At 40.5% G+C, this 19,986-nt stretch overlaps 4 protein-coding genes across 5 annotated transcripts; 2 read left to right on the top strand and 2 right to left on the bottom strand.

Annotated features, from left to right (window-relative positions):
• Positions 1–310: 310 nt before the first annotated feature.
• LOC113141478 (protein FAM104A) lies at positions 311–5,167 on the bottom strand. The gene is made up of 3 exons (XM_026325915.1): positions 4,608–5,167; positions 3,845–3,962; positions 311–2,599 (listed from the first exon to the last, which is right to left on the bottom strand). The coding sequence occupies exons 1-3, from the start codon at positions 4,622–4,624 to the stop codon at positions 2,378–2,380; spliced, it is 357 nt and encodes a 118-aa protein (XP_026181700.1). The 5' UTR covers positions 4,625–5,167; the 3' UTR covers positions 311–2,377.
• An 879-nt stretch (positions 5,168–6,046) lies between these two features.
• hid1a (HID1 domain containing a) lies at positions 6,047–13,485 on the top strand. Of its 2 annotated transcripts, XM_026325342.1 has the most exons (19): positions 6,047–6,180; positions 6,858–7,007; positions 7,996–8,166; positions 8,556–8,672; positions 9,175–9,281; positions 9,394–9,510; positions 9,928–10,135; positions 10,229–10,285; positions 10,374–10,514; positions 10,613–10,703; positions 10,783–10,934; positions 11,044–11,122; positions 11,271–11,435; positions 11,539–11,766; positions 12,021–12,172; positions 12,258–12,344; positions 12,446–12,537; positions 12,656–12,814; positions 12,900–13,485. In XM_026325342.1, exons 1-19 carry the CDS (start codon positions 6,115–6,117, stop codon positions 12,961–12,963), a joined length of 2,403 nt encoding a protein of 800 aa, XP_026181127.1. In that variant the 5' UTR covers positions 6,047–6,114; the 3' UTR covers positions 12,964–13,485. The 2 variants fall into 2 exon arrangements, with proteins under 2 accessions (XP_026181127.1, XP_026181128.1); XM_026325343.1 differs by lacking the exon at positions 12,900–13,485 and having other exon boundaries at positions 12,426–12,537; positions 12,656–12,784.
• Positions 13,486–14,234: 749 nt separating this feature from the next.
• Positions 14,235–17,069, bottom strand: LOC113141165 (proton channel OTOP2-like). Its single transcript, XM_026325411.1, has 7 exons — positions 16,892–17,069; positions 15,999–16,399; positions 15,774–15,910; positions 15,620–15,678; positions 15,402–15,526; positions 14,504–15,312; positions 14,235–14,405 (listed from the first exon to the last, which is right to left on the bottom strand). The coding sequence occupies exons 1-7, from the start codon at positions 16,933–16,935 to the stop codon at positions 14,235–14,237; spliced, it is 1,746 nt and encodes a 581-aa protein (XP_026181196.1). The 5' UTR covers positions 16,936–17,069.
• Positions 17,070–18,031: 962 nt separating this feature from the next.
• On the top strand, positions 18,032–19,893 carry amn (amnion associated transmembrane protein). Its single transcript, XM_026325330.2, has one exon. It carries the CDS (start codon positions 18,054–18,056, stop codon positions 19,461–19,463), a length of 1,410 nt encoding a protein of 469 aa, XP_026181115.1. The 5' UTR covers positions 18,032–18,053; the 3' UTR covers positions 19,464–19,893.
• Positions 19,894–19,986: the final 93 nt, after the last annotated feature.

Raw genomic sequence — 19,986 nt, 5'->3', positions numbered from 1 at the left:
TTAGACACAGGTCATATCTCATTAGTGGCGGTCTCAATGCATGGGAACTCATTTATTACTCACCATTTGGCGGAAAAAGGAGGACAGAGGGAATTCCTGAAAATTCAGTACATAGTATGCAAACCTAATTCCTCGCTGTAGCGCAGTGAGGAATAGAAAGACCGCGGGTCGCAGCATCTCTGTTTAAGATTTATAGTACAATTTTAAGAAATGCCAAGCACAACCTCCACATTCCACCTTGCTCTAAGTTATAACTCCATGACAAGAAATAAAAATTGTATGAAAAAAAAAAGAGTAAGAAATAACAATATTCAAAAACATTAATTTTATTGTTGAAATGAAGGTATATTTACATGGAAAAAAGTCAATGGCAGGTTAATGTCATGTACAATACTAAATACAAAAAATATATAATTGAAAAAAAAAATCCACATCTTTAAAATGCTTTCATTTCTGACACACCAGTCTAAAAAAAAAAAACAAAAAACAAAAAAAACAACTGAGCTTACGCCTAGGAGCTGAGCTCAAGGCTGAGCAATGAAACCAATCCTGCTTTAAGACAAGGAGAGCCCCACAGCCTTAGGGTCAGTGCTTGTACCTGGATGTTTAGTGCACAGGGATGCTGATATGGCAATCTTTGAATGGTAGTGCACAGGCAGAAAGGCTTGTCTGCAATTTAAACAGCATTTTAGTAGCTCCAGTAATATTGCAAACAAATCCTGGGGAATGTGCAAAGACTGTATATAACCTCTTCTGGTCTGAAAGAACTACATTTCTCTACAGGTTCAAATGCCACAACAAACAGCCCTCATACAAAAATAATAAAAACATTAACAAAGTCTCACAAATAAAAGGCTGTAGAGCTCATGGGTGTTCCTACTGTTTTGCTTTCTCTTTGTGATCATGAGAAAATGCTGGTAATCACTACATTTTTTTCAAGAAAATAACCTTAACCAATAACTCAACTGATTTAATCTCATAATAAAAATACTGTAAATGAATCTATCATCTCCCTGACAGTAAGCTTTGTTATCTTGTGATCGATTCTCATTATTACTAGAAAACACGCAAGACGGAGTATTTACCTACAATGCACAAACATAACCTCTGCCTAATATTGCTTTATGTCCAACATTATTATAGTGTGTATAACTGCTGGTTCCCACAGGAGCACCTGTGTAGGAGATTATTGGGGATGTTACATGGGCTCTTCCTTTTATTTTAGTTGCATCAGTTCATACTAATACATTCTGATATCTGGTGTTAAATTCTGATCAAACATCAGCTGTCACATTTAGCAGTGCAGCTTAATCACAGATAATCAGTCTTATGGCCGAATGTATGTTATTATATAAAATGATCATGAGAAGACGGGATGGGTCATCTTGAAATCTCACAATATCATTATCACAAGAAAAGCAAGGATTCTCATTCAGTTCATGACATTGTCTAATCTATGATCATGAGTAAATAAAAGAAGAAATCATAGCTGGGTGAGGAGGTAAAAATAATATGCACCTGGAACTGGACTCGCTCTTATTAAACATACTATACCAACAGGTCAATATGGGACATATGTGCCAGATTTCTGACAGTCATACATTGCAGTAGCTGGTGGCACACTAGAAAGTGTTAAAAAAAAATTGCTTGTTTGATAGAAATGCTTTGAAAAAGACTATGATCCACACTGAAGCTAAATTACTTATGATATGGCCTGACTCTCCACTACATTTACCTGTAATTTAATGAGTTTTTTAAAATAGTCTACCAACTTTACAAAATAAGGACAGGAAACATATCCTCCTTTACCAAGTTAACACCCATGGCTTCTACAGCCCTTTGTAAAGGAACTGCTGTCTGAATATGAAAGCAAATGAGCAGTCCAAGACAAGTGCAAATCTTCCCTGAGACTGGTCCATGTACGACTTACACAGACTTCAGCTTCAGCATAAAACAACCCTAACCTACTAGGAGACTAAATGACTTACATTGACCAGCCAGAAAATTGTGTTTGGTGCCATTTCTGAAACTCCAATAGCACAACAATTAAGACTAAACACACCATCGATCATTCACTCTAAAGCCTCTCAGAACAGCATGTAAACCAGTCTGGTCAGAAATTAAGTGGTTCACACAACATGTTGATGTTGATCACACAGTAATTATTGCTAAAATGATTATCACGTAGATTTATTTGAATGATGAACCCCCTCCAGATACCTGACCAGGAGCCAGTCTCCATACACAGATATGTAGAGCTGTGAAATATCACAGTAACAGGAGAGGGGGGAGGGGGCTGGGTGAAGTGATTCAGCATGTGATTCTCTGACATGCTTTAGGAACTCAGTTCTCTGGTGGCTGACAGAAAGACATTAAGTCATGTGTTTCTGAGCTGACCTCGGTTTTGTAAACTCTGGAAGTGGGCCTCCCTCAGGATTCGGTTGATCTGCAGGTAGGATCCCAGGTTTGTAGGGGCAGCCAGTTCTGAGGATTCGCCGGAGCTGAGGGGACTGCAGGATCCCACAACACACTGACTGCTACAGCTCCCAGCTGCATGTTCTGGACTGCTGATGTTGCTGCTGCTCTCACTGTTGGATGACTGAAATGCAGATGTTAACATCAGCAGCGTGCTGGCTTGATATGAATGTCAGCATTCGGGGATCCGACAATAAAACGAAGATCCATTTTAGAGACTGAAGTGGCATTAAATTAAATGTTTCTTTTTGAGAAATTCAGAGACTCAAATTTGAGGTTTTAAGGGAAAGCATGACATTTGCAATAGCACCACAATTACCTCATTACATATGATGCTTCTAAAAACGCAAATTAATACCTTACTCACATTTTGGCTCTTAGAGTCCAATATACAGTCATTGTAGTTGCAAAACAAAGAAAATAAACATCAAGTGTGAAAATAGGGCTTGGGTCCATTTATGTGTGCGTACCAGTAAAATGCCAGTATTACGCAGCTTGTATAGACAGCTGGACTGACTGAAATACAAGCATATTATTGGACAGATAAATAACCTTGCTTTGTTTGCTTTTGTGAAAGAACCACTGCATGTAGATTTAGCATGAATTCAAAACCAAAGCTATTATTACATATATCTGATCTTGATAACTGCAACACATACTCAGCAAGACAAGTCTCAAGAATTGAACAAGTACTGATTAGGACATACAACAAATGTCGTAATAATAGTATGACACCTCTTTTCCTTCCCAGGTGTCACTATTTGCCACATCTAAGATTCAGTTGCGGCCTTGACTACTAACAGTCAAAAGTACCTATTTCCTTGTGAGCTCATTGACTATCCAAGAAAAGAAATGAACACAGCATTGGCTGCTTTTAGTCACCATATCTGACATGTAAATAATTTCTGGGATCAAGGAACACACTTTATTACCTGCAGCTTGAAGTCTGCAGTATAGTTCTTTCTTTGGGGTGACTTTTTCACTTGTGTTACACTTAGAGTTATAGTTTACCATAAGCATAAATGTTTTTACTTTTTTGGCACTATAGTATTATATTTAGTTGAGTCAAGAGTGCCAACAGTGCATTCTAACGGTAATGACTACACAACAAAATTAACACTTCAGTCACTCCACTGTGTAAGTTGCACAACAATCGAGAGTCCAAAAAAAAAGCGTGATGTATAGCCCGGAAAATACAGGATGTATCTTTTTCTCTTTTATTTTGGACAAACTGGACTTTAGTTGAAAAAAGCGACCTAACACCTACAACAAACTGCTGCTTTGTAAAATTTAACGTAGCACAGATGTGCACAGGCTGTTACAGTTTTTTCATTATTAAAGTTTCATTTATTTTTACACTTGCTCGTACCTCAGAGTCCCAAGCATCCCGGCCTGGTTCAGGAGACAGAGGATGAGCTCTGCTCTGCCTTTTGGCTTGGGGCAACAGGTGGCTGCTCTCCTCATCACCACCACTGTGCTGTCGTTTCCTATTTGGGTACAAGCACATGCACACATACTTAAAACACATGGTTATTTGGTTCACCACATAACTAACATAACCCCTTACATAGCAAACACTTCTCTGATGCATTAGTCTGCATCAGTTTTGGCTGGGCATATCCAACAACCTGCCTACTGAGTGTAATGTTATATACCATCACTAGGGGAAAGAGGTGCTGGTCACTCAGTAGTTTGACCAATCTGTTAAAGAAAGTGGAAGGAGCATTTGAGATCTGAGGGCTCAGAAAGTCTGCAGTTCTGCCCCAATATTAGTTTCATGAAGCTTTAAAGCCTGAACATGATGCTGTTCAGTGATTGTAATGCGAGGTTCCACTGTATCCAAAACAAGCTAGCTGGGTTACCAATGGTAAAACAAAACAAAGGGAACAAAGAGGGCAAAAAATGTCATAATAAAACTTAGCAACGCTAGATAGATCGTTGGTATAAAGAATCCATGACCAACTCCTGCTCGCTTGTGTGAAGCCTGATCATTGTTAATCAACGTGTTTTAAATGGCTGCTGCAAACGGCTGATAAAGGCCACGGTAACGCTAATATTACTCCACTAACTTCTCTGTTTCAAGCGATATTTGATCACTTAGCGGTCCATAAATGATTGCAGGCCTCGCTTACCTGTTTTCAGTCAACATAGGATGGCACCAAATCAGGTCTCGTTGTCGTGATAACTTTGTGTTTGCCTTAATCAGACTAAAGGACCCGGCCGGTTGAGGATATCGATTTGTTAATGTAACGTTAGCGTGTTTCCGCTGGGGCGATGTAACGTTACTATCACATGAGTTAGCGAACTAACCTTGCCTCGCTACCTAATTATGCTGCACAGTGCTGTTGTATTATTAGCCATTTTGGCTAATAACAAAATAATCAGCAATAGCGATTAACTACACCTCAGAGAATTGGCTAATAATTTGGAATAAAGGTCGGGCGTTAACGAGCTAGCTAGTTAGCAAGCACGTACCAAATGCTTTATCATCGGTTTCCAAGCTAACGCTAACGTCACGCTAGCTAACGGTAAACTTCTCACTTAGGTGACCACAGCACAACCCGCAGGAATAGTTAGTTTCTTCCATACAAGACCAACATTCGTTGTACTACAGGCAAAGGAAGGTTAAACCTATCCTAAACTCAGTGAAGCTACCGTTGGAAACACGAGCCCCAGCTCTAACTACAACCAATCGCAGCAGTTGTGTTTACATGCCACTGCGGCTGCGCAGCCACCGGTAATGATGCCTTTACGGACGTTTGGAAAAAAGATATTAAAGACATTTCTGGTGTAGGCCCAGCTATTAGACTTTTTCTTTTTAGACCAGAGGTTTAACGTGCAGTGAGCACGATAAGTCATGGTGACAATAACGGTAATTGAAGTGATGTATTTGATTACTTTCTGTAGATTACATGTAACGACTGTATGTTATAGAAGTAATTTCAGAATCAAAGCAGGAATTAACGAGCAGCACATAAAACAACATAGAATAACAACGGGCGCATACTTTACAATACAGCACAAGAAAGCAACCATTTAATTTAATGGTCCATTAAGGTTAATTAAACAGCATGATTTAATTCACTGGTTTCCTGCTATAAAAATGTGATTGGTCTTAATCCAGCACACCAATCGACAAATATTGGCCTATAATTTGACAGAATTAATTTGCCCAGAAGATGTCGCTGTTTACAAAAGAACGATTTTATTTTCTGTTATTGTATAGCCTAACCACAATTATTGTTTTAAGGGTTGAAATTACAAAACTGTCTCCAATAAAAGCGAATGTATCGTTATAATCTCACACGGATTAATCTCCCTATAAAAACAATTAGGTCTATATTTATTTTTAACATGCACTACTATTTCCAGTCTTGGAGTATTATTAAAAAACATAAACTAAAGCCCTTTAGCAGTAAAAAAGCAGAAAACAAAACATCCAATTTGACTGAAAGGTTGACATCTTTACAACCCGGAAATTGTGTCCTGTTGTGCAGTGTGTCCAGCAAACCAACAGTGTTGAGGAAAAAAAAAAAAAAAAAAAAACGCCTCCGCCAATGACTCAAGAGAAGGACGGTGCTGAGATTATCAGGGCTCCTCAGCAGCAGCGGTCCTGTTAGTATAAAGGGAAAAATCGCAATGGGCAGCAGCGACTCAAAACTGACCTTCAGAAAAGCGGTGATTCAGCTGACAACCAAAACACAGGTATATGCGGTTTGACACATCTGAATAAGGGGTTACATGGAGAGGAAGCGCCGATGAGCGCACTGGAGAGCATCACCGAGGAGACGCTCGGTGCTTAAATACACTGTTTCAGGCTGCACGCAGCTTTTTGAATTCACATTTATTTATTTTGTATGACTGAAATGTTTATAGGATCGACGTAAAAACCCTGCATGCACCTAACTCGGAATGTGTCGTATTTAGCTCTCATAAACAGTTGGATTACATGATGGTCGTTTCAGCCGAAGGCTCGAATTAACATGAATCTGTATCCGGGCTACACGTTTAATTTTAACGATAAAATGAATAATGGCGTAGCAAATCCAAAGCTGATGACGTCGGTCAGGAAATGACTACGTTTGCAGATGCGGCAGGTGGACTGTGCTTATATCAGTGTGACAGATAAGCCTCCTCACTGCTGCTAGAGGAAAGGTTGTGTTTACATTGCCTTTAGGTAGGCCATGGATGAGTTGTATAGTACAAGACTAAACCATGTGTGTATTCTGATGAGAGAAAAAAAACAATAAGGAAAAAAACAAAACAAAATTACATGGTATTGTAATGCAAGGCAGCTGCATCACAAGATCAGCCAGGCCATATAAAATCATACTGAAACACTAAGATACCTGGAAACTGATATGTAAACATGTTTTCTACAGCCAGTAGAAGCCACAGATGATGCCTTCTGGGACCAGTTCTGGGCGGACACAACCACCACAGTCCAGGATGTTTTTGCACTGGTGCCAGCTGCAGAGATAAGAGCTGTTCGAGAGGAGTCCCCCTCGAATTTAGCAACCCTCTGCTATAAGGTGGTAATCATATAAAATATCAGTCTTTCAATGTAATATACTTTTCCATCACATAGGAGAAGAGATTGTATTAAAACTGCCTGACAGAATAATACTGTTTTGAAATAATGCATGATCTTGTTTGTAAGAGCCTGGCACAGGCGCCTATCAGCAGGGCACTGCCTCATGCTTTCAAATGTAGGAATTAGTGAGTCAACTCTCCTTCCTCTCCCATCGCTTCCTGTCTCTTGCCCCCCCAGGTTCCGTTGGAAGCTGCCTATGAGAAACAAAACAGACATATTGGCTACTTGCAGAAAAAAAAGGAGGTGATGAGAGGCATTGAAGCGAAGCTGATTCAAAGTGGAAATTTATCTATTTTACACGCAGGCTGCAGGATGTTGTTGAATGAATGTAGATAATGAATAACTGTCAAAAGTAAATCTTTGTTAAAGTCTAAAAACAAAAACATATGTCTTCATCTCATGGACAAAACATTTTCCTTGTCAAAAGAAATAGTGTAGACACATAGTGTGTTCCCCGGTGCAAAGGACAAACACACAGTGCACAGACTTTAATCAACTAATTACAAGGTGCTGGAGTTTGTCAGTAAAGCTGTAGTGACAAGCCTTTGCCCAGATCTTTGTTCTCTAGCAACAAAATCATTACTGAAAAATATATTATGGGAATATGTTCAATTTAAGTAAGTTTATTTTTACACACCATAAGACCAGCATCATCAAAACATTTGAATTTACAAAGACAGTCATTGTTGGCATCATTTCTGATGGGACAGCATGTCAGAGAATAAAACTCTTGGCATGATTCTGTGCATGTTGTCTGGGTAATGTCTCATTGAAAGGTTAGACTAAATTGTAGCAAATTGGATCATTAAAATCAAATTAAAGTCACAGATGCACTTGCAAGTATCTGTCTCAAGTAAAATGAGCGAACTGTGTACCTTGTACTGTACCAAGTACCAAGTACCTGGCCCTATTTCCTGATTCCTTAGGCCGTGGAGAAGCTGGTGCAGGGAGCAGAGTCTGGTTGCCCCACGGAGAGGGAGAAACAGGTGATCCTGAACTGCACTCGCATCCTGACCCGAATCCTTCCTTACATCTTTGAGGACCAGGACTGGAGAGGATTCTTCTGGTCAACGGTGCCTGGTGCTGGGCGGGCTGGGGTGAGCAAAGCTTATTTGAGCTCTAACCTGAAGATATATAAACATAACATAGACTTTTAAATCACTCTCAACACTGATGGTGTCATTTGCACAATCCAGCTATGAACATTAATTACTAAAATATAACTAAAATACATCAGTGATAAAAATAATGAATGCATTGAGGTCAAAAAGGCCATTTTCTTCATGAATACATATCTTTCAGAGTGACAAGTTACAGTGAAACTACATTTTGCTAGTTTCATGTAGAGCAGGAAATACAGTATAATACTGGAAGGTAATATAATGCTGGTGCCATCCGTTTTGATCCAAAACGTCTTGTTTTCAGTGAATACAGAGATAAATGTTCAGCAGGGACCCAGTCTCATAAGTATGTCCATCCTTTCCAGACAGATGAGCTGGATGACGATGACGGAGCTCGACCACTGGCCGAATCACTGCTCCTGGCCATCGCTGACCTGCTCTTCTGCCCTGACTTCACTGTGCACAGTCACAAGAAAGGACCTGTGAGTACCAGTACCCTGACACCATGCAATCCAATGCAATCAGTTTGTTCCTTCATTACATTCCAACAAAAGTCATTATTGCTGACACAGAGTGAAAGTATAACAGAAGCTCCTCACATTGTTTCTTGGCCTAATTTGATTGTTTTTAAAGGTTAGACATATTTTCATATGCTATTTTATTCCTTCTGGCCCAAAGTTCCTCAACTAATCTGTCGCTCAAGTTTCTCTGTGGAGACAAAGGGATCATGTTAAATGATGCACTGTCAGTGTTACCAGAAAGAACTCCTTGTCCCTAAGTGATGAAGGAATGTGGCACATCAGATTGCAATTTCACAGGTTACAAGGAAGGTTTTTAGGGTTTTAGCTGTGAAATACTGTGCTCATTATTTCCCATGGTATAGTCATTGATTTGCACTGTCATTGAGCACACACTCAAAGAAACTCATTTTTCCCTCCGCATAACAGAATTAGATTTGAATGTTTTTTTTGTTGCATCACACAGGACTCAGTAGAGAACATGCAGTCCGTAGACAGCTGTGAATATATCTGGGAGGCAGGGGTGGGCTTTGCTCAGTCCCCCCCTCTCAATTATATCCATGACCTAAACAGGTGAGTCAGCCAGCTGTCAACATTTTCATCACAAACTGTCTTCTACTCTCATCTTCATGTTGGAATAACCATCTTTTTGTTTCTTTCCACCCTTGTCTCTGACCCAATGTAGGACAGAACTGCTGAGATTATTACTAACCTGCTTCTCTGAGGCCATGTACCTGCCTCCTTCATCTGACAACAATGTCCTCAACCCCTGGGTGACCTTTTTCTGCTCTACAGAAAACAGGTAATGGGAAATGTATTGACAAACATGCGATGTTGTGCATACATCCAACTGTCAAGTGATTTTATTTAGGTGTGTTTACAGTAATGTAAATGCACTGACTACTTGAGAAGTATTTAACTATGTCAGAGAATACAAATGTCATGGCATTTGCTGCTGTCATGGTTCAGTTGCCAGTGAGATGTGGATAAAATTTAAAAATGTTTATAAGTTGACCTTGGAGTATAGAGATTTTGTACTCAAGTAGTTTTTGTGAAAATACATTTTTATTTCTCTTTGGACTTCACAGTTGAAATTAGTTGACTACTGACTATAAAGGACTGTTCTTTACGAATGCATTTTCATGGGTAGATTCATGGATAAATTCTATACACAGATGCACATGCTTTGCTAAGATGGTCTTCATATCTTTATCCCTAGACATGCACTGCCTCTGTTCACCTCTTTGCTGAATGTGGTGTGCGCCTATGATCCAGTGGGCTATGGCATCCCATACAACCACCTCCTCTTCGCTGACTACCGGGAGCAGCTGGTGGAGCAGGCTGTGCAGATTCTCATTGTGACACTGGAGCATGACGGAGGGGTTCTCCACCACCCGGCCTCCCCATCCAGCATGGAGGAACAAGAGGTATGACATCAAGGCCACAGTAGAGAAATCAATCTGATGAGTAGATGGCAGGTGTTCACTGTTATTCAAATAAATCTCTTTATCTTTGTACAGCCTGCAGGACCTGAAAACCTGTTTGTGAATTACTTGTCAAGGATTCACAGAGAGGAGGTATTCATGTCATCATATAATTTCTCTAATATATATTCTCACATAAAAATCACTTGTCCAAAGTTTCTTGTGTTTTTCCCATTGGCAGGATTTTGACTTCGTACTGAAAGGCCTAGCTCGTCTGCTGACTAACCCTTTAGCGCAGACTTACCTACCTAACTCTACCAAGAAGATCCAGTTCCACCAAGAGTTGCTGGTGCTGTTCTGGAAGCTTTGCGACTTCAACAAGGTTGGAAATAACTACAAGGAAGAGTTTTTTTTTTCTGGGGGCATTTGGTGTCAACATTTTTTTCTGCTCAAAACAACTCTCTTTGTTTTCTCTGACAGAAATTCCTGTTTTTTGTCCTGAAGAGCAGTGATGTGCTTGATATTCTGGTTCCTATCCTTTACTACCTGAATGATGCCAGGGCTGACCAATGTGAGTCTCATCAAGATATCATTAGTTTCTTTGCGATCAACAAGCCTCCACTTCTCATGTGTTTTGTCCTGCGTTGCAGCCCGTGTTGGACTCATGCACATTGGTGTGTTCATTTTACTGCTGCTGAGCGGGGAAAGAAACTTTGGTGTGCGTTTGAATAAACCCTACTCCATCCATGTGCCTATGGATATCCCAGTGTTCACAGGGACTCATGCTGACCTGCTTATAGTGGTGAGGCGCCTGCTATAACACTTATATTATCTGACGTGACAGTGTTCATTATTGGTGGTTTATTAAAAAACAATCAATACTCACAGCTGTCACTCTGTTTGTTTTCTAGGTCTTTCACAAGATTATCACTACAGGCCACCAGCGTCTACAGCCTCTGTTTGACTGCCTACTCACCATTGTTGTGAATGGTGAATTGTTATTGTTGGGCAATACCAGCTACTAAAAATGTTTTGACATATTATAAAAAAATATTTTCACTTTTTATGTTTTAATTAGATTAAAAAAAAAGAGTTTTCTTCACACAGTCAGAATATACTGTATCTTCTGCTTCTGCAGTGTCTCCCTATCTGAAGAGCCTGTCAATGGTGGCCGCCAATAAACTACTCCACCTGCTGGAGGCCTTCTCCACCAGCTGGTTTCTTTTCTCTGCAGCCCAGAATCATCACCTTGTGTTCTTCCTTCTTGAAGCTTTCAACAATATCATCCAGTACCAGTTTGATGGTGAGAGAAATCTGGCAGTTGTAAACATCATGGTATCAGAAATTAGTTTCTTTTGGAGACACATTTCTTCATGGAAATATATCCCACTGTCTGTTACGTTTAGGAAACTGCAACCTAGTGTACGCCATCATCCGCAAACGTAACGTGTTCCACCAGCTGGCCAACCTGCCCTCTGACCCAGCGTCCATCCAAAAGGCTTTGCAGAGGAAGAGGAAGTCGCCCGATGTCATTTCCCGAACAAGCTCCCAAGAAACTGTATCAATGGAGGGCTCTCACCCTGCTGTGCCAGCGGAGCCTGGTACACTGAAGGCCAGTCTGGTTGCTATGCCAGGTACAGACTTTGTATGTCATTTAGATTGTTAAAGTGGCTCCTGTTTTATGAATCATTTTAAAACATGCATAAGATGTTCACAAAAGTGAGGTGAATAGGTCATTTTCTCAAAATTGGATGCTAGAGTAGTTATGCCAGTTAGCAAAATATTGTTGTAAAGGTGATCATTTATTATTTAATCTAGTTTTACAATTTTCTTGAATATCACCAAGCTACTTAGAGATTAGTTGTCTTTGCTTCCTGATTTTCTGTAGGCATTGATAAACTGACTGAGAAGTCTCAGGTGTCAGAGGATGGCACCATGGTGTCCATCCCAAAGACAGACTCTCCACACACAGCCCCCCCAGGCCAAAGTTCAGCTGGTGCAACCAGTGACACCGAGTCAAACTCAGGCAAAGACAATGAAGTGAGTGTCTATTTGTATGCATGTGTTGTGTTTGTTTAAAAGTATATGCGTGTAAATAAATACATTTCATTTACTTTGTTATCAGGATGTTTTCTACACTGAAGCTGAAATGGAAAGAAGACGTTTGTCAAGTGCATCTTCAACATCGTTTTGGGCACCTACACCTGAATGGGTCAGTAACATTTCTTCTTCTCATCCTTGCCTTCAGTTTATGTTTGCTGTTTTATATTTGGCAGATAATTAATTGATACAGATCTACCTCTTTTGTCACAGATCCTCTCTTGGAAGTGTAAGCTACCCCTGCAGACTATCATGCGCTTGTTACAAGTGCTAGTTCCCCAAGTAGAGAAGATCTGCATCGACAAGTATGTCAACACTTCTGTTCCTTTTTTGCTCAGCATGTAAAATTCATATATTGGCTGAGACTGTTTGACTGAAGTCTTACCAGAATGTTTTTTTTCTTGCTGCGATGTGTCACTACAGGGGTCTGACAGATGAATCAGAGATCCTAAAGTTTCTCCAGCATGGCACATTAGTGGGCCTGTTGCCAGTTCCTCACCCCATCCTCATCAGAAAGTATCAGGCCAATGCAGGCACTGCCATGTGGTTTCGCACCTACATGTGGGGTGTTGTCTATTTGCGGTGAGTCAGGCATAAGATTTAAGCATTATGTAAATGCTCATCTTTCTACATTGATTAAAAGTGACATCTTATTCTGTTTTTCTAGAAATGTGGACCCTCCTATCTGGTATGATACTGATGTCAGGCTTTTTGAGATTCAGAGGATGTAAACAGGTTTTTTGACAAAAAAAAAAAAAATGAGACTGTTCATCTCCAGGGTTTCTCCTCCCTTCAGTATCTGCCGGTTTCCCGATAAACCTCACTGTGTTCAACTTGCCTCCATAATCATTATAATGCTTTGCCCTTACACCACTGACTTGGCTCATGAGTGAGGCTGCGAGACCTCTCAGATGAAGATGACAGATGGGAAGCGTTCAACCATGTCTGTTCATTTCTTCAGAGGTAAAGACAGAAGGTCTGTCAAAGACACAGAGATGACTGGAGCGTTTTCTGAATGCCAAGTCTCTTTGCTTTACAGCATAGACGTGAAAGAAGAAATTGTTTGTTTCAGACAGCCCGGGTATAGAAAATAAGGTGCTCTCCAACAGATGCTTGTTAACATATCTTGGATGGCACAATATTGGTATTTCATGTTATTCGTTGTACTTGGTATGCTTTACAGTGGACTTGCAATCCTAATGAGTTGTCTGTTATGACTGTAGTTTGTGATTATGTAACTCTCTCAAACAGGGTTTTGGAGGCATTAATACAGATTGTATGTTTTTATGTATTTGACCAGGATTAAGTTTTGATCTGGCTGGCTATGCTGACTATGCTTAATGTTGAAATTTGTATTTTCCTTAAATTATTCCGAAAATATATATTGATATGTGTGAATTCTGTGTCGCCACATTACTGACTGTGCTTTAATGAAAAGTAACAGTCATTGCATGTTGATCTTCACAGCCTAGAGTCCATATCAACTGATCAACTATGAGTTTTTCCTTGTATGTAGCTTAGGCACTATAGTCTACATCAGTGATTTTTGTTCTGTTACATGTCTACCACTAAATGGCACTTTGATTCTCTCACCCCAGTCCTGGAGAGCCCCTGACCTGCTTTCCAACTATCCCTGCCCTTGCAGCTTCTGATTAGCTGACCACAACCGATCCAGGTAATCGGCAGTGAGTAGGACAGGGATAGTTGGGAAACAAGCAGAACAGTGACTCTTGAGGACTGGACATTGACGCTTGTTAGCATTCAGCTAAGGTTTTGACTTTTGAAGTGCCACAGTTAAAAGCTAGAACATCTTTCCTTTACAGTTTTTGCACATACATCATATTAATGAAAACACTCCTATTTAAATATAAATGGGCATTTTAAGGGCAGCAAATCAACAAAAGAATTTCAAAATAACATTTTTAATTTATTGAAATAAGTTAAACATTATACATGATACACAATTATACAATACATAAAACAGAGGTTTGTATAAGGTATGCTAAGAGTGTAGATACAACTCAATAAGACTGGCGACTGAATGCATGCGATAGAAAATGGCAAAAGGAAGTCCAACATTGACAATAGCAGCCCACATTGTGAATTTGTAGAACTTGATCTCGACAGGATGTTCAAAGTGGGGACGAGCACCAAACGCAGGCATGATCCACAACTGTCCATACAAAATAAGTAAATTAGCACAACCCAAGAAAATACATTGATCATTGGTCTATTGCATTTATATTGTATAAAAGAAATCTAAAAACTTACAAGGATATTAGCAAGCAGCAGAAAGGAACAGACTTCTTTCACAACTCTTCTCTTCCAGTTTGGCTTATCAAGACTTGAATCTGGGAAGTAGCTGGACTTACTGCTCTCTATTATGATGCTTATCTCTGTATGTTCTTGGAAAGCATGAGCATTTGTGTGGAGAGCTGCTTCCTGCATCATATGGAAGGGCTCCCGATGCAAGCCTTCAATGATGAAGTAGTTCTGAATGCCGAGCTGGAGCACCGTCAGCAAAGCGCATGTCAGGTTGAGACCATTCAGGCTGACCCTAATTCCTGTTGCCACCACAGCCACAATACTGAAATAGCTGATTATGAACTGGCCCATTGAGGCTCCCACCAGAAGCCACACATCCAGGCTGCGAGTGGGGTTTTTCTGTGATACGTGCTCCCTGTGGTCCAGCCTGTAGATGACGCAGCCGATTAAAGTGGAGATAGACATCAGGCTCAGTATCACTATATTCAAAATATAATGAATCAGTAAGGTCTCGCTTCTCCTCTTCTCATCGTCTTTTATTATGTCCACCTTATATGCTATAAATGTTACAAGTCCTGCCACCACCATAAGTATTCCTACTGAGGGCCCCAAACATACATCCTTTGGACGCAACTTAGCTCTGTGGTGACCATGATCCTCCACAAGTCGACCCACATTTTTCCACATGATGTAGGCCATAGTCGAAGCAAAGAGGCTGTATTCTATGTTGAAAGGGTACAAATAGTAGAAGGCCTTTTTGAAGGTGTCACATGCTGAATGGCTGCATTTACACTTTGACTTATCCCCATAGCGGGCTGAAATTGGAAGCAGTGGAGTTCTCATTTAATTTTTTAAAATCACTGATTGTGCATGAATACGACAAGAAAAAAAAAAGCATAGATACCTCTGTACATCCCATATGAGATGTTGACATTTAAATTAAAAATCTCAGTCTGGTGATTTGACTCTTCAATCACTGCTGCCATCCAAACAACCAGGTTAGTAGAAAGCATAAGTGTGAGCCCACACCTGAAAGAGTGAAACAAAGAGCGTTCTGCAAAGTAAAAGAATAATACGGATGTAATTGAAGAACTGACTGTAATGAAGGAAGTAGATATTTACCGTGTAAAATTTGTGTCTAGCTGCACACAGTCCTTTGCATGAATCCACAGGAAGTATGTCTAAAACAAACTGGTTTTGTTAGGTTTTCCTGACACATCCAAAGTGCAAGACCGTATATTCTCGAATGTTCAGAAAGTTCTAAAAACACAACAACCTGGACAAACAAAAATACAGCCTGCACCACAGGGAAGGCAACTTGTGCAGCTGAGTCACAGTGAAGGTACCCCACATAGCTGGCAATCTCAAAGATGTCCATGAGTAGACTAAGCAGGCCAAAGAGCACAAGTCCAGCTGCAAACCATATAAATAACCAATAAAACCATATAGTCAAAGCCATTTAGCTCTGAAATGAAACTTTGACACCCAAAGGGATTCTCACCTCTGAGCCACACAGGCCCTGCATGGCTGTCTTTAAACAAGACTCCTTGATCCTGCCGAGAGGTGACGACTGTGTAAAAGAGCATCCACAGCATAGTGAGGATGAGGAGAATGATAATGAAGATTTGCTGATGTAGTGCAGGGATGAGTACGCTGTTGAATGCACTGCCGCTGACCAGAGCACAGCCCAGGGTTATGATGTTGATGCAGATGATGCCAGACAGGAGCCATCCACCACCATGGTGGGCCCTCTGTATTGCAGCGTTCACATGGTGGACACGCTCTCCCACGGCCTCCACACCGACAGGATGAGGAGGGCTGGGCAAAACCTGGATGTTTTCCAGCTGTGCTGCTGTGTCTATGTTGGATCGATGGGTTTCTGCTGAATCATTTGGTGCTTTTCTACATAGGATACATGTCAAGTGGGTGACTGGCCTTTAGTAATCAACAATCCAACATTTGTTTAGGTTAGCAGCTGAGAAATACAAGACTTTTGTTTCTGTAGAGATGAATAACATAGGCTTAGGGATATTCTAAAAGAGTTTAAGCTGCAAACGTGTAACAAAAACACTGCAAGTCACTGCAAGTCTTTCTTACATGACTAACAGGTTTAAATCAGAGGTGGCCAAACCTAGTCCTTTAGATCTCCTGCCCTGCCTATTTTCCAGGTATCCCTGCCCTACCCACTGCTGATTACCTGGATCAGGTGTGTTCAGCCAATCAGAAGCTGGAAGGCTAGTAGTAGAAAACAAGCAGGACAGTAGATCTCTGTGATTTAAATGAACACTCTTCCTTAAATGCAGGGCTCAGATAGTAAAATTGTCATACCAAGAAATAAAGATTCCTCCGCACTTAAGACAAAAACTGCTGAAAATCCATGTTCGCTAAATTTACCTCAATAACATTTGCTGCAGGTTCGGAACATCTCGAATTCTCATGGCCCAATGGAGACTGAATACCAGGCCTTCGGACACGTGGGCTCGTCTCTGTCAGGTCAAAGTCAAAATTCATGGACGCAGACACCACGAGAAGAACAGTCTCCGCGGGTTCATCTAAAAGCTGGTGCACCTGACAAGGTGCCGTAAATGAAGAAAAATCGCTGCAATTAGAATCAGCTGATCAGTCAACTTCCGGTCCCTGCACCCCAGCGACAGTTCAGGTCCCGACAACTGAACTCCTGGTTCATATTATTGTTGACAGCAACACTTTATATGTGTAACCGTGGCACAGGCTGCTCAGGAGGATACCTCTGGTATCTGTTCCAAACAGCTGAATTACCGAATTACTTAGATAACTTTCCTGGTCCTAATGATTTGAGACATTTAAAAAAATAAAATACAAAACATCAAATCAACTTGCTTCTTAACTAAATTAGGCTACTTTGGATCATTTTCTTTTTTTAACATTCACCTTTGTATAATTTTATATAGGCTATTAATGCACATTAAGGATGTGGAGTGGATTTCACTAAGATCATTGTAACTGGAAAAAGACGTGGTGTTATGTGGTGTTAAGATAATTTAACTGGTTATGATATTTGCTGAAGTATTTGGGGTTGAAAAGATGTTTAATTCAATATTACATCTGCAGAATGATTAAATCATATTTAAATTTGAATAAGACCAGAAGCTTTTGTGCAGGGGATATAGTGGATAAACTACATTAAACTTTAATCAGATATAGACATTTTAAATGGAGGGTGTTTTTATTGAAGCTTAAAGAAAAAATGTAATAAAGCAAAATTTTCAGGTGGACTAAAGAAATATTTATTTGGAATTTAACTGGAAGCACTTTCAGTTCCGTGTAGTCACAGTATTTAGACTGAGTAAACTGAAAAGACAGACAGGAGATCTGGATAACTCCTCAACTCTAAAAATGTCTAAAAAAGTGTTGTCTTAAAGCAGGTTGGTATTGCAGGAAATGTAAATCTTTTACAGGTCACCTGCTTGAGCAGGTTGATGTGGTTCAGAGCTCAGCAACTTTACTGGTCAGCTGTGTGTTAGTCACAAGGTAGGTAACAAAGGTCAGTTCTTTTAGTTTCTCACAAATATTCAGGATGCTGAAGACACCAGACATAATCCTTCTCCTCTGTCTTGTCGGGGCATCGAATGCCCTGTACAAACAGTGGATACCTGACACCAACTATGAGAATAAGACGAACTGGGACACAGGCACTGCTCCATGTGGAAATGACATAGTTCAGTTTTTAGCCCAAAAACAAGTGTCTGTGTTTGTGGATACCAGACATGCAATGAAGGAAATGAGGTTGCCAATTGATGGAGAGTTCATCCTGAATTCAGGAGCTGGATTTTATGTTTTGGAAGGAGAAGACCCAGGCTGTGGACAAGGTGTTGTGACCCAGTTCAAAGAGCAGGAGTCTCTTCAATGGTTTAATCCAGCTCTGTGGCAGACGGCTGCAACTATGGATGGAAACTTCCTGTTCTCAGTCCATGAGGAGAGTGTCCCTTGCCATTTTGATGATGTGGTATTTAAAACCCACTCGTCCTTCAGAGTGGACACCAGTTCCAGTCGGCCTAACATTTTTGTAAAGTCGGTGACTGTGCTGGGGAAGAAGTTTGATAGCAGATCTGAGTTTTCCCAGTATCTCAGCTCGCACTCAGGTCAGCTACAGTTCCACGGATCTTCTGTTGTCACTGTTGGAAACCCAGGCTGTACGGATCCTTCTGGTTGTGACTGTGGGAATTCTGTAATGCATCAGGAGATCTGTAGTACTGTAAAATGTGACACCCTTAGCTGTACGAAGCCTCTCCCTCCTGTAGGACATTGCTGTGAGGTGTGTGGTGCCATCGTCACCATCTATTACACCACTGGTTTCAACCTGCAAACCTATAGGCAAAGAATCCATCACCTTTTTCTTGTTCTGCCAAAGTACAAATCCATCCAGCTGGGCATGTCTAAAGTCCTCAAGTCACAAACGCTGATGGGGATCATCCCTTTTGGTGCCTCGCCTGAAATCCAGGTGGTTATTCTGGGTGGAGACAAGGGGACAGAGTCAGAGGCTCTGGCCTGGGACATAGTTAAGGATGTTCAGTCTCATGGCACCAACCTGGGAATCACTGGGTGTGAATTTCAAACATCCTCTGACAGTAGCAGCAACCAGTCTGGAAACAATGTTGGGATGGTGGTTGGAGTTGTGTTTGGAGTTTTAATTATAATAATGCTCATTATAATAATGATCGCCCTGGTTCAGAAGGGAGTTGTTCAAATGCCAACAGTGCCTTCGATGCCATTTCTGAGCAGATCACATAGAGACAGTGACATTGGAAACCTTGGTGGGCCTCTTGATCATGGCTTTGATAACCCCATGTTTGACAAACCCAACATGCTGCCTGATATTCCTGCTCTGTATGGGACTACAACTAGTAACTCAATCTCCATGACTCAGACTGGTGTCCACTTTATAAATCCAGTTTATGATGAGAATGAAACTGATTTTAACACCTGAGGTTGACTGCAGTGAACTTTAGGTACAGTATGTACCAACATACTCTTGTATTAACGCGATGATTTTACACACCCTTCATAAGTCCTCTTGCACATTTATAATAATTCAGCAATGAAAATAAACTTTAAATGCTGACAGACTGAAGCTCTTGCTAACCAGATAAACCTGTAAGTCAAATAAAAGAGTTCTTGGCAAACAATTGTATATTTTCTCCTCATTCATATCACATTCAAGAGCAGTAAAGTTGCAATAAAGCTGCAGTAAATTTCTAACACAACTATTGCTACATAAGCTTTTTACGCTCATGTTGTACAATTACCACTAGATGGTGTTAAATTTTTACCTTCAATGACATGTATGTGAAAACATTCCCCATATGTACCCACTTTATGTACCTTGTTATATAACCTCAATAAACATTTATAATGCAGTAAGTTTTGTTTTACAAGCTCACAGGAAGAGGCTTCATCTTGTATTTGAGAGAGAAACTACACTTTCTGTGTCTTTGACAGTCAGGCAGTAA

Source organism: Mastacembelus armatus, chromosome 8 (genome assembly GCF_900324485.2).
Source record: "Mastacembelus armatus chromosome 8, fMasArm1.2, whole genome shotgun sequence".
NCBI lineage: Eukaryota > Metazoa > Chordata > Actinopteri > Synbranchiformes > Mastacembelidae > Mastacembelus > Mastacembelus armatus.
The sequence above is the reverse complement of the archived record's forward strand: the minus strand, read 5'-3'. Positions and strand labels throughout refer to the sequence as shown.